General features: G+C 39.4%; 1 protein-coding gene across 3 annotated transcripts in view; it reads right to left on the bottom strand.

Moving 5' to 3' along the window:
* The window catches only part of LOC118321114 (FERM domain-containing protein 5-like), a 68,927-nt gene that overhangs the window by 6,505 nt on the left and 48,553 nt on the right, over window positions 1-13,869 (bottom strand). Inside the window, exons 2-13 of one of the 3 annotated variants that reach the window (XM_035652307.1) lie at window positions 13,497-13,601; window positions 12,212-12,254; window positions 11,969-12,047; window positions 9,122-9,219; window positions 7,444-7,567; window positions 3,293-3,380; window positions 3,079-3,171; window positions 1,921-1,980; window positions 1,523-1,614; window positions 1,360-1,434; window positions 1,149-1,217; window positions 933-1,039 (exon numbers count right to left, since the gene is read on the bottom strand). In XM_035652307.1, the coding sequence (XP_035508200.1) occupies window positions 933-1,039; window positions 1,149-1,217; window positions 1,360-1,434; window positions 1,523-1,614; window positions 1,921-1,980; window positions 3,079-3,171; window positions 3,293-3,380; window positions 7,444-7,567; window positions 9,122-9,219; window positions 11,969-12,047; window positions 12,212-12,254; window positions 13,497-13,601 (1,033 nt within the window). Of the gene's footprint in view, window positions 1-932; window positions 1,040-1,148; window positions 1,218-1,359; window positions 1,435-1,522; window positions 1,615-1,920; window positions 1,985-3,078; window positions 3,172-3,292; window positions 3,381-7,443; window positions 7,568-9,121; window positions 9,220-11,968; window positions 12,048-12,211; window positions 12,255-13,496; window positions 13,602-13,869 lie in introns of all 3 variants that reach the window. The other 2 variants (XM_035652308.1, XM_035652309.1) reach the window with 2 other exon arrangements.

Here is a 13,869-nt window from a genome sequence, read left to right as displayed (position 1 = left end):
CCTTCAGCAAGAATCTCCTTCTCAAGCACTTCACCACAGCTCTCAGGTTTTAGATATATCTCATATCGTCAATAGGACCTCTTAACTCCGAGGTAATTTGTCCTTTTTGGCTGAATCATTTTTCCTGTAGTTTATCTGTGTCTCTATCATGAATAAAGTAAACTCTGCTTTTTTTGGAGGAAAGGAGTGCAACCCACTCATGTATTAATAATTTGAATATCGAATCAGGCGGTAGAAACAGAGAAGCAAGACAGCACTGTGGTTCCAGATGCGGTCCAGAGTTACCTCATGTTTCCTTTGTATTTGAGTAGTAAACATCATGTTTTAATGTTCATTCAGAATGTGTTTTTATCTGCTGTGGTCATATTTTCAACGTGATATGTGTGTGTGTGTGTGTGTGTGTGTGTGTGTGTATGTGTGTAAGTGTATTAAAAAAAAAAAAAATTGTGTGAGAGCGTTAAAAAGGTGTGTAATCCACAGCAGATCAAGTCATGAGGACTTAGAAAGTGATTCCAAACCCATTCCACTTCTATCTCAGGGGGCACTCCTGCTGTTGCCAAGGGGTATGTGGAAAGATTGTGGAGTTGCTCAATTAATTTGAAAAATGGAAATTAAGATTTTATTTTTTTAAATCTCCATAATGAGTCAAACTGTTTCCTGTACTACAGCTTGACTCATTATGTAGACTGTTCTGCTTTTCAGTGCACTTGCGCTTAAGAGTACAGTCTGACCAGTTAGATAAAAGCATAGATATAGTGCGATAAAGGTAATGCACTGAAATAGCTAAAAGTTTGGATAAATGGTATACATGGCTAAAAGTAAGAAATGGTTGAACTAGTTTTAATCAACACAATTACAGTAATCATCTGTGACCTCTCGTCAGCCACCGTTTCTTTGCAGTATTTCTCTTTTCTTTTGAGTGTGTGTTTTACCCTCCATGATGGAGATGTGCACAGCTCTCCGTCGGGTCCTGGGCACACTGGTCAAACGAGGGCCGTGGGTAATGGATGGACAGCTCCTACTTGGCACCATACCGGCTCTGGACAATGACACACATGACACATGACATACATAAACATTAAATGCATACATTATTGTTAATCCACATTTCAGATCATTTTAGGGCAATATTTTACAAGAATTCTGACCTGTGTATCTCAGGGGGGTCTCTCTTAATTTTGGCACTTTGTTCCATTACCTCTTTTGCAACCTTTCCACTGAGGAAACATAAAAGAAGAAAATATGTTAACTATGTATTTATACAAACTGTGAGCACTAAAACAAGCACTGCAACACCATATGTCCTGCAGTAGGTCAGCATTTTTACAAATGTACAAATACTTTGTGGGCATTCAATACCTGTATCTAAAGCGACTACCCTTGAAGAACAGATTACTACTGGACACAGTGCGGACTTGACTCGACTTTTCCAACCTTTGAGTAAAATAGGAGAGAAAACATCATAAACATACATGTAAGGAGGTCTTTTCTGCAGTTTTGTGTATCTGGTCTTGTGACTCACTTGTAGAAGGCCTGGTTCTCGACGCCACACTTCCACAGATGTTTACAGGCCTCAGGTGTAGGTGCAAAGTATGTCAGTATGATCTTCTTATCCTGTAACAAGTCCAGCACAATAACATACATACATGATACAAGCCAAAAAAGAATAGTTCCTCTGGATCTGTAGAACATTCAGTATAATAACCAACTCAAAGACAATGGTTTTACTTTGCTCTTTTGTCTGCAAAATCCCATGGTTAATGGACATTTCTGTCAAATCATTTCCCGTTTACTTCACTATCAAGGATAAATTACATTAGCTCCCCAATGGCAGTGTCTCCATGCATAAAACAGGGCTCATTTAACTTCCTGAGCTCCACAGGCTGGAAAAGGCAACGTTTTAATAATGCATGCACATACCTCCTTCTGATTTGCATATATATGGAATGTCTTTGCTTCAAACTTGAGTTTGGTCACTTCCTCCCTAGGTTTAAGATATAACAGACAGACAGAGAGGACAATGATGAGAAAAGGAAACAGAAGAAGACAAAGTGGGACAGCAGAATAAAGAAAAAGAGGAAAGAACAAAGAACAGAGAAAAAGACAGAGAAAGAAAGGAGAGACAGAAATGGATAAAGGTGGTAAAATATTAATTGTGGCTGGAGGCAAATTAATAAGGCCAACAGTATTTAATTTCTCCGTTGAAAAGTCTAGACACATTGATTCCAGTCACAGAAATGTATAAGAATAAGCTGCAATAGATTAAAAAAACAGATTTCTACAACAAAACTCTAAACAACTCAGACTCTGAAAACGTCTCAACATGCTGATTTACAGCTGGTTGACTTGGCTGTTTTGAAAAAAATACCAAATTGAATGAATCGCTGGTTACTTTTTGCTTCTTTTGGACCTCACATTTCAGTAGTAGCAGATAAATGAGTTGTTGTCCCTACTGCTTGTACATGTAATAAAGCTTCCAAAAATGGCAGCTCATCATTTTAAATGAAAGCTGTATGCAAACACCATCCTTTATTATCAAGTTGCATATAAGATATGTGGAACTACTTTAATAACTATAGGGTGTATTGTAATTTTACATCCATGTAAGATAAAGAATGTAAATCTAGAAGACAACGAAACAAATGCTTGGAACAACAATTTTAATACTTTGGTTTCAGAAGACTTAGATTATGTTCTTTGGAGTAATTTTAGCATTTTCCTTTTCCTTTGCTGGCACTTTAACCAACATGTTCTGAAGCACTTCTGTTATTTAGAAGAGCGTAGCAAAGTTGTACTAGATCACATAAAACTTTAAAATTTGGACTTCGACTCCGTTAAGCAGCTTGCTGGGTTTGCTGGTACTTTGTACAAGCTGTTAATTAATGGAGGATGTATATTCATGAACATTTTTCTATTTCATTGCATGTTTAAATATTTATCTCTGCCTGCATATGGAGCTTTTGGGATTTATTTTTCTATACACAAACAGCTACAAAGTCTTGCTCACTAATGTGGGCATGCATATACAATAATTTAATTTAAATATGGTTATTATTTGGCATCATGTCCAGTCTGTACTCGCCATTTGAGTAAATGGATCCTCCGATTTCCTTGCAGCACAGTGAATCCAAAAGGAGTAAAAGCCAGAAAAGCTGGGTTGCCAGACACATCCTGAAAGGCACACAAACCCATTTTTTTGTTATTTTAGAATATAATTGCACACTAACACAAATTACTCATCAAATTACATCAGAACTCAAGCTCAAAGTTACAGAATACATTTGTTTTGTACCTTGCATGGGTGAGGGTCCACTCCGTATGTTTCCAGCATCTGAGCCTTCTGGAGGAAGTTAAGCTCTGACGTTTCAGGACTCTGACCTCTGAGAGAAAAAAACAACAATAAGTCAGTTAACTGGCTTCTGTCAGGGCCATCTGTCAATCCAGAGGACATCATTTGATTAAAAGTCGGTGTTCTTTTTTGATAAATAAGATGAAATTGAAGAGTTTTTAGAGAAAAATAAGAACTTTGGACCCAGACCCCTGACATCACAAACATAAAGCATATGTCTCTTTGATTAGTGTCCAATGGGTCCTTTGCAAATACAGCCCATCTGCCCATGTTGTGGTCAGTAAGATGTAAAGTAACCCACAGAGATGATGTAGGAATAATTGTGTGAAATACTGAGTAGACACTGAAAAATATGTTACACAAAAAATGACCTTGCCAAAGAAACATGGGACCACCCATTTTCTCTTCATCAGTACTCATTTAGGGAACCTAAAATAACTCATGATGCATTATTAGCTAAAAACTTGTTTTGTTAGAATGACTGTCTTTATCAAGCTCTCCAGTAGAAATTGTTAAGCTAAAACTGACCTGGCTGATTTTTTAGTTCCAGGTCAAAGACTAAAGCAGTATCTAATCATCTTATAGCTGTTGTATTAAGAGCGTGTGTACTGACCAAAAGGAATAAAGTATTAAAAATCAGTCTGCTGTTTTATAAATCCTTACTGAGACTGGCGTATGAGTTGAATGAACTCTACTCTAGATGACTCTGATTTCCTTCCATTATCCCTTTGCCACATCCAGAGTCCTTGAATCCTGGAGAATTACTTAGTCTTAAACATAGGAGCAATTTTATGCAAGTAGCAGCAAATGCTTTCCTATCACCCCACTACTCTACAGTTTTGCCGGCATTGTGATAATTTTTCTCAAATATTGTTTCAGGTGCAACTTTTTCCTGTGCTGACACACAACTCTGGGGAGATTTGTTCAAAACTGCTGTCAAACAAGAAGTTGGAAATGAGCAATAGAGGGCAGTGTAGGATCAAATCTCTAACCAGGGCCTGTGGCCACCTAGGTTGCATATACTGTATGTGTGTGTGTGTGGTGTGTGTGTGTTTGTGTGTGTGTGTGTGTGTGTAAAAGACTAAGATAAAGAGAAGAAGAAGATAAAACATTTCTACTTGGCTGATTCAAGTTAACTGTTGCTGAATCAGACAAAGATTACACATTATAACCTTAGATCTATAGGTGGTCGCAGGTGGAGCTCACTTCTGCATACTAGAATTTACATGTAATAGTTCGGCCAATTAACAGAACCCTGCCAACCTCTTATATTGGCCATTGTACCCATCAGCCATCAAGTCATCAACTGGAGGTGTAGCAGGAAAACAAGGTTAGAGTGTTCTGTATACGCTCACAGTGCTAGGGTCACCTTGTGTAACATTTATTCTATTTCACAACAGCTTTGTCTTTCAAAGGGCTCTGTAGGCTAAAGGGGGTAGATTCCCAGACACTACTTGCTGTGACAGATGACCTTGGCCTGACTGTTCGCCACCCCTCTACTTTCAGGCCGAGAAGGCAAATTAACGTTAACGCAACATGACTGACCACCACAAATTCATATCGGTCCCCAGGCGTAATACAAACACTGATCCTATGGTAGCATAAAATAACTAGAGACATGTAATCCAAAGGTGGACAGCGTTTTCCAGCACAACCAATCTCAAGGACCAGATAGAGCTGCTTTTTTCCTGAATATATAGTACCACTCACATACCAACACCTATTTGAACCATGGACAAAGGGAGGGGGGGGGGGGAAGTGTCTTACACTGTGTAGGAGAATGAGTAGAGACTGTGACTTCCCCACCTCAGATCTGTCCAGCACACTGGTCTTCACTGGCTGTATGTGGGAGCGAGAATAACATCCAGCACCCCCGCTATTAACTGACTGCCAAAAGATGGAACATGCAGCAGCCTCCCAAAGGTCCAAAGTGCTCATAGAGGGCACAAACTTGGAAAAAGATCCACAAACATTTCACAAAAGGTGTGAAAAAGTACCAAGCTGTGTGAACTGTGTCCAGACTCTTTGAACTACCAGCACCACCAAGGGGGACAAACCCAAATACACCAGACCATTATTGGTTGCCCAAGCTCTGGCTTCTGGCCACTGTTTGCCCAAGCTCAAACTGTCGAATTGAAGGGAGCGCCCTGCTGGCCAAATACTGTCCGGATGATGCTGCAGACTGGTGCGTTCAATGGTCAGGTGTACTAGTCTGTACTGAACCTGTACATAAATATTTCAGTGCTTTGTTTTGTAGAGCTTGGTGAGTCTATATAGCCTCTTTGAAGAGAAAGCCTGTTAAACAACACAATATCAAAAAGAAATCATACACACAAATCAAATCAATATAAGTGAATAATGCACACATTATGTAGCTGTGATATTTTAAACCTCATACTCAAACCAATTGTATCAGTGTTGTACCCATAATGTGAGTTAACATGTGCTCTCAAGTGTTACTGTTACAATATCTTAAAGCACAGTTGCCACATAGAGACCTAAAACCATCACAGCAGTCATTCATTTTAGTTTCCCATGGTTGACCTACTAATTTAAGATGCACTATAAGAGTTCAGTGTGTAGGACCAGCAGTTAGATGTGAGAGTGCTGTTTGTTGACTGAACTACAGCTCAGCCATTCTATACTTATACGTCCCCTCCAGACCTGTCCCCCAAAACTTGCCTTGATCTGGGTCCTGGAACTCCTCCTGTGTAGTGGATCGTACAACTTCCTAACGGCAGACCACACAGCGTTGGTTGGCAGTGGGTCACTACACTTAGCCCCCTGACTCCTCAACACTTGGATCCCCCCCAGGGTTGCTGTGCCCTCAGCTCTGCTTTATATCAGCTGTACACACAGGCTGCGAGCACGTCAGGACTCCAACCATCATCCAATCAAGTTTTGCTGGCAACAACCGCTTGGTTTGTAGGATAATCTCCACGACGATGAGTACAGCCTACAGGAGGGAGTGTCTCCCCACCTGGAGGATGGTGTCCGGGAGAAAACCCACCTCCCTGGCCTGAAGTCCAGCAAAACTAAGGAACAGCATGAAGAGGGAACTTCCATCCACTCCACTATCCTGTGGCTCTGAGTGGAAAGAGGTGTGGAAAAATTTCAAAGATACCTGGGAGTGACATCCTCACAAGGACCTGTCCACCTGTAACAACCATTGTAAGAAAGCCAGACAGCGGTCTCTTACTCCTCAGACGCCTCAACGAGACCTTTAAGCTCCTCTCATGGTGCCTAGGAACTTTACACCTGTACACAATCGAGAAGCTCTTGTTGTGGAGCATCATACCACCTGGATGGGACAACCTGCACCACGGCAGGACTTCATGGCCATCAAAATGGTGGTCCGGTCTGCAATAGCGGACCATCAAAACCCCCTCCTCCCCAACCTGCAAGGGACAGTTTACACAACGTTGCAGGGTTAAGGGCGAAGAGATCCTCAAACAGCCCAGTCACCCTGGACACACTTTCTTCCTCATCTACTGCACAGGTCGGCGTTTCCGGATGCCTGAGGGACAAAGGACTGAGAGGCCCTGAAGAAGGAGGTTTCCTATCCCACATAGCCCATTCCGCCCGTGCTCAACTCTGAGCTTAACCGGACTTAAAAAAAAAAAAAAACAACTGCCACCACTGTAACTTTACTCACATAGCTTGCTTCAATACTGGTTAAATTTTGTGTGGTATATATTTTGAGCTACCCCTTGCTAAGTTTTACCACTTTTGGAGTTACAGGTCTATTTTAAAGTAATTTACAGATACTATTTAATATTTATTTAACAGTATAATAATTTTTATTGATTTTTCTCTTAGTTTTATACCTTACGCTTATATGTTTACCTTGTGTTCGTCTGTGGCAAATCACTTACTGGTTTCTTTTACTGTAGGTAGTATTTGTTTTATCTACTGGCTGCAAGTACAAAGAAGCATTTCACTGTGCATTGTACTATGTATAACTGTGCATGTGACAAATAAAATCTCTCTTATCTCTTATCTCTTATGTGCTTTCGTGATGCCGGCACTGTGGCTGCTATGGAAGTGAACACAGGTACACAGGGACACAGGGACATGGACAGGTGTCACCTTACATCAGCTCAGTCTTGTGGATGTCAGCAATCCGCCGCTCCAACTTCTCTGAATGCTTAGGGAAGAACTGGAACTTGGAGCTGTAGCCCTCTGGGTGTTTCCCGGGGTCGTAGTCACCAATTTCAGCTGGGAAATGGGAAAAAAGACACAGCAAAGGAAATGTTAACTTTCGTGTTTGATGGCGACTTTTTAATCTGCTTAGACAATTTCAAATGTAATTGCTTTTCCAAACATTATAGTTGTCACTGACTGCAAGTACTAGTTCTAGTAGGGAACATTTAAATAATATGTGATGCATACCTAACAAGTGTTGGGTGGGCAGAAGATTCATAGGCTGAGTAAAAAGTAGCTGCAATCATGAAACTCATATTTTTCAAACATTGTTGAACACTATTTCAATAATTTCTTAAAACCAAATTCATTACATTATATCTTTCTATCAATTACTTTACCAAGGGCATTTTGCCACTTTACTCGTTGAATGTGGTTGTTTTGATTAAAACAAAGTTAGCACTGTAGTGCATTGTGGTCAAAGATACTGCCTCAGCAAAAAGAGAAAAAGAAAGACACCCACACTATAAGTTGGAGAATACACAAGGCAAATACCAAGAAGTCAAGGTTTTGAATTCACCTGCACACGAAATAAAGGCACACACAAAAGCATCAATTATTAAACATCCTGAATGGTGCAGAGCTGGTTAGCAGGGACTCAACACTCAGAACTCAAACTGACCACATCCACATAACTTATTTTAGAGTTAAATACCTGCTGTCAGTGATTTATTGGAGTGTTGGAACTTTGAAATGTATTGTTTGAGTTACTTTATACTTGAGCGCATCAATAGCTCTTTGCCAATGTTTAACCTTATCTCCACATCTCTGTCATTCAGGTGGCGTGTTTGTACCATCAAGTACAAGATGGCAGAGCAGGGTTTGGCAAGTTTCCTGATCTCTGGGGGGCACTGAACTGATCAGGCAGCAATTGCAGTTGAAAAATATATTTTAGGTAGCTAAACATACAATTTGGACATTATGGATTCACATTTTTTTTACATGAAGTCAAACAGTGCTTATTATAAGCCAGAGACGAAATGCTTTACAGAAAGGGAAGGCTCAGGCAGCCTCTGATTTATAATAGTATATACTCTATTTTACTGTTCAACCAAATTATTTTATATAAATAGATTTATTTATTGAATTAGATATAACCCTGCATAGATTGCTATAATAAACAAGCCAGTATCCAAGACGGTGTCTGCCAATTTATTGACGCACTGTCTTGTGGTGTTTAGGCCATACAGAGACACCCAAGAACATTGCATTCAAGGATTGGCTGAGAAATGGTTGGTAGGATAGCTGGTTGGTACGATGTGTAATAGTGAAACTGTTTCTCAATACAACTCACTTCTCCGAATGTTGATGAGCCTGACACCCAAAGACACCTTGCAAACACTTCATATTTTCCCAAAGAGAAACATACCAACTTTTCCATTGAATCCCTTTTTTAAGAAGTAATTGTGTGTAAATAGTTGTTTACTGTGTTTAGGAATATTAAAATTTTAATTTTAAATTCAAAAGGTCACAAACATGAATATTATACACAATCATATGTGGTTGACACACCTCTGGTGGGGAAATACTGTTATTTACAGCAAATGACAACTGCCAATGTTGTCATACCTTGTAATATGTAGGCAGCCAACAGAGCAGCATCTGATGTCTTACACAGGAGGCGACCATGGTAGAGATCCCTCTTAACCTGCAGGAAGACAAGATATCTGTGGAGTGGAACACAGAGAAACTGATTCGGGTAATTATTTAGATAGGATATAAACAGACATTCCCTTTCTTGGCAACACACATGGTGAATGTTTACAGTTTAGAAGACAATCAGGGAATCACCAAAGTCATTAGGAATTATAATCTGGACATCATGAATTTACCAAATTTCATGCCACTCCAGTAGATGTTGGGATATTTTGCAGGATAAGTGAAAACTTTGACCTGCTGGTGGCGCTAGAGGAAAAGTCAGGGAATAATCAAAGTCAGTAAGATTAATCCTCTATAATTACAATTTAGAAAAAAAAGAAATGAATGCATGATTGGCAATCCAAGGTTTTCTGCCGGGACATTAGACACGGGATATGCAGCCTACCCTCGAGGCAGAACTTGAGCTAAAGCATAATCATTTTGAGAATTGACAATGATTTAAAATTGGACTGCTGGTTCGCACAAGTCCACAGAGAGCAACTCAATCAACTCTCGTCCACAGCATCCAAAGATTACTTATGTGTCAGTTTTCCTGCCCCGCATTCATTTCAAATGACTGTGACTCAGCTTCTCTCAAAGCAGCAAAGCAATAAATAGTATAGCAGTACAAAGCATTGCTACGAAAAATGTCAGGGTTGTAAGACTTTTGACATTAGAGGATGCTCAAGTTACGACCTGATGCCTGTAATGTAAATTATATGTTTTTACATGTTAAGTTAGAATTTGTGCATCATTTCCCCAAAGTGTGTTTATGGTTAGCTTAACAGTCTCAACCTGCAGCTGCTAGCAATTCATGAAGCTGCACTGTGGGACTTTAGTAAGGCTGTCTAGTCACTAATAATTGCTGCCACCACCTGTTGTGAAATTATATATAAAGAAATTGAACAGCTAACAGCAAATAAATTTATGCAAAATGTTACCTTTCATGTTTTTGCTTTTCTGCTATGTATGTGTGTGTCTGTGAAAGCTTTCCAGTCAGAACAGATGGCGGAGGATGGAGGAGCTCTCCCTTGCCGGCGCTCTGCTCCATCAAGAAGAGCTGGATTGCCAATAAGAGATTTCACTGCGTGGCAACCAGTCAAGGGATGTGATGTATTTACAGGGATCTGTGCGCTCGGAAGCTCTCTGGCTCACTCCTCGCAGCAGTTTGTTCAGCTGTCAAGGATGCCACACAGTACAGTAATGGCGAGGAGCTTCATGACACTGCAGCTTACAAAAAACCCCACAAAAATCCTCCTGCACACGGGCTCACTGGGGTTTTTCTTTTGTGCCTGCATCAATACATGCCTTTTCATTACTCAATTTAAATTAAGATTTTAAATGTTGTGCTTGAGATTACTCATAAGGTCTTCTTTTACACTCAATAATAAAGAAAACAAGTTGAAAACATATTTTCACCTTCAACTTTACAATGAAAAACTATAATAAAACGATTTAATTTGCCGGTTTTTAAGGCAATAAAATAAGGGCTGCTACAGATTTAAGATGTATGTACTGAAAGGACTCTCAGTTCAGATGAAAGCAAATATTATTCTTGAAACCCTTTACTAAGCTCCAGTTCGCTTCTTAATTTTTCAATTATCTAAAAGCAGGCTGGAGGGGCATAAAATAATAAATGTATCTGATTTTATGAGACAAGGAAGTGAATAGAAGGGCAGAAGACAGAGACATCCCCTTTGGTTCAATAAAATCAGGGCTATGGAGGGTAATTTTTATGCTTTTTATTCAGGTTTGCTCTGTGTCAGCATTTTTACACTGTGGTTATTACTTCCAAAAAAGAGAGATGAGTAATTGTCTATAGGTCACCTGTGTTTAATTTTGGTTTTAAAATAGAGACCACTTTTTCCACATTATTTTTGATACTACTAGTCAGTCGTCAAATAAAGCAACAGGAGGCTGAAATGAATAACCAGAGCTGTAATAACACAGGTAATGCAATATCAGAAGGATTTGGAAGGTTTCTGTGGAAAAGTTCGAAAAAAGATATTTGGATGTTATTACATGTTTGATTCAGAAAACTGTGTGCTTACTCAGCCCCTTGGAAATACTGGTGCCAAATTTGCACCATTCAAGCTCTGACTTTAAGGAGATGCAATACTTGTGACCCATGCATAAGTAGGAAATTTGAGGGGGGGTGAGGGGTGATACCATCCCCATTGTTAGCTAAATTATCAAAATGCATCCCCCTTATTAACCTGCTAACTCTCTTTCCATCCTTTAGCAGAGAGACTGTTTGGTTGAATATGTTATGTATGTAGCCTGCCTGACACGTCGATCCTGAAGTTTGTGCAAGTTACAATCTATGGCTCTGAAATATCAGCAGCCTGACTGTGCTGTGTATGGATATATCTGTGAAGCTGCCCCTACGCCTTTTTTTATCACAGTCTTTGCCTTTCTGTCAGTTTCATCTTAGATCTATAATATTCTCTAAACTACATGATAGAAATCTTCAATTCTATACTATATTGTAGCCTATATACCCTACAGAATAGTATTACACTCCCGGACCAAGCCGCCTCTCTAACAAAATATTTTAGGGGAGACATGACTAGTGATATAGTTTTGACTATAATGTTAGGGTTAGGGCCATGACTGAAAAGGCATAAACACGTCACTACTCTCACTATTAAAACCTCACTAGTGGGAGAGAAAGAGAGTCCTGAGAGGCAAAGACTGTCAGACTAAAATTTAACTTACACCAATCCCTCAATCCCACACTTTCCACCTGCAGCCCACCAAGCTATCTTGAAATCTTACCTGGTGATTTCCTCTTTTAGGGCAGCAGGGTCAGGTGGGTAAAACTTGACACGCAAACACATGGTGAATGGAGGCTGGGCTGCGAAAGAAAGACAAACTAATATAAAAAAATAAAAATAAAATATATTGTCATGTATTGTTTTAATGTGGTTTCCATGATTTGTGTATTTTTCTTAGTATACAATTACTCTAGTCAACTTTGGACACTGGATTTAACCAACTTATCAGGTCTGAAATACTTACATTTCATTTGTTTGGCAATTGACTTTGTAAACTCCAACCAATGCTGAAAAGGAGAGAAAGAGAAGTAAAGACCTTAACTTTTGGAGTCTTTAGCTGCTAAACTGTCGGTCTGGGGTCTGATTGCTCAGCAGCAGAGCATGATGACTTGTAATCTACTGTAAAGCTGGAGGGCACAGTATCTCCTTGTCTTCTGTGTATTTAGGCCCACTCCAATACAGTCACCATGCAGAGAGGAGATGAAAGAAAGCTGTTTGGAAGATAATCAGGAGTGTGCTGCTTTCTGTCAGTGTTAAACATCCTGAGGTGAAACTGGCTCCAATCAGTTAGATGATGACACGCTGACAAAAACAGGACACTGTTCTCACAATACAGTAACTGTAAAATACAATGATGCTGTTAGCTTTTAATTATACACTCTTTTTTTTGTTAGCAACAGCTACATTTTATTTGTTTATTTACATTTTCTTAAAATGATGCTGGCTGATTAAATGCAGCATGACATGCAACATTTTCAAGCCTTGAAAACAAGTGTAATCCCATCGCCAGTTCAAAAGTGTGTGATTAACAAATACTTAGTCCAAGCCCTGCAAATTCACCAAGGACTGTGTAAATTCTGTGATTGATATTCATTTCAATCAAAGTGGTTGGCCTTTTGCCAACTTGCATAATTAACCTGGAGGCCAACCATCTTGACTGGAATATTTATGCAGGAAGAGAAAAAAAAACCCAGCAAGGCTTGGCATTTATACCTAACAGCATTTTTTAAAGTATCCATCACTGCCTGTGAGACTTAATTGATGATGTGCTGGTTACCTAAAGACAGTGTAGAGATGGTAAAGACTGACTGGTACAGAACAACTACAGAGGTTCCTTCTAGATAAAAGTGGCTACAGATGGCTCCTTATCCTTGCATCAGCTTCATAGGGTCCCCTCAGACCCTTACATTTGAATGATGGTATCATCCTGAAAAAAGAGTCTAGCCTGTTATACACAATGCTGTATTACCTCAGACAACCTAAAATGTATTGCACGGGATAACAGAAGTTATCATCTGATTCAAAGAAGCAAATTGTGTAGGTTGTGTGAATATGTTTTTAATTCAAGGGGATAAATGACTAATTGAAGGTAAACTCAGGCGACTGTAAGTGGAAAAATTGACAAATGACAGAGAAGCAAAGAGACCAAACCATGAGTCATGGTAAAGCGACATCACTGGATTAAACTGAATTAAATCCAACAGAAATTTAGTTATTATTACATTATATTATTAAGAATTACTACTTACCCTCTGTTTGTCTGGGTCAACATATCTAATGCCAAAGTAGTCTTTCTCCAGCAGGTTGAGATGGTGGCAAATGAGGTCGAACAGGTACTGTCCCTTGGCATCGCGCTGAAAGATAAATAATATGAGAAACATTCATATAATGTACACGCTATTGAGGGACATTAAAGAGAGAAGAAAAGAGAAAAAAATAGAAGCTTAAATTTTACAGTTCCCCTCCTCTCCATCCCAATATTTGCATATTCACAGTTAATGAACCCCCAGCAGATCAATGGAGCATATATAAACATTCAGATCCAAAATCTACATTCTGCCCAGGTAGAGCAGCAAACATCACATGTTATAAACAGAAGAAGGCATTTTAAACATATTGTGT

Source organism: Morone saxatilis, unplaced genomic scaffold (genome assembly GCF_004916995.1).
Source record: "Morone saxatilis isolate NCDOM2014 unplaced genomic scaffold, NCSU_SB_2.0 Contig11, whole genome shotgun sequence".
In the NCBI taxonomy this organism is placed as follows: domain Eukaryota; kingdom Metazoa; phylum Chordata; class Actinopteri; family Moronidae; genus Morone; species Morone saxatilis.
The sequence above is the reverse complement of the archived record's forward strand: the minus strand, read 5'-3'. Positions and strand labels throughout refer to the sequence as shown.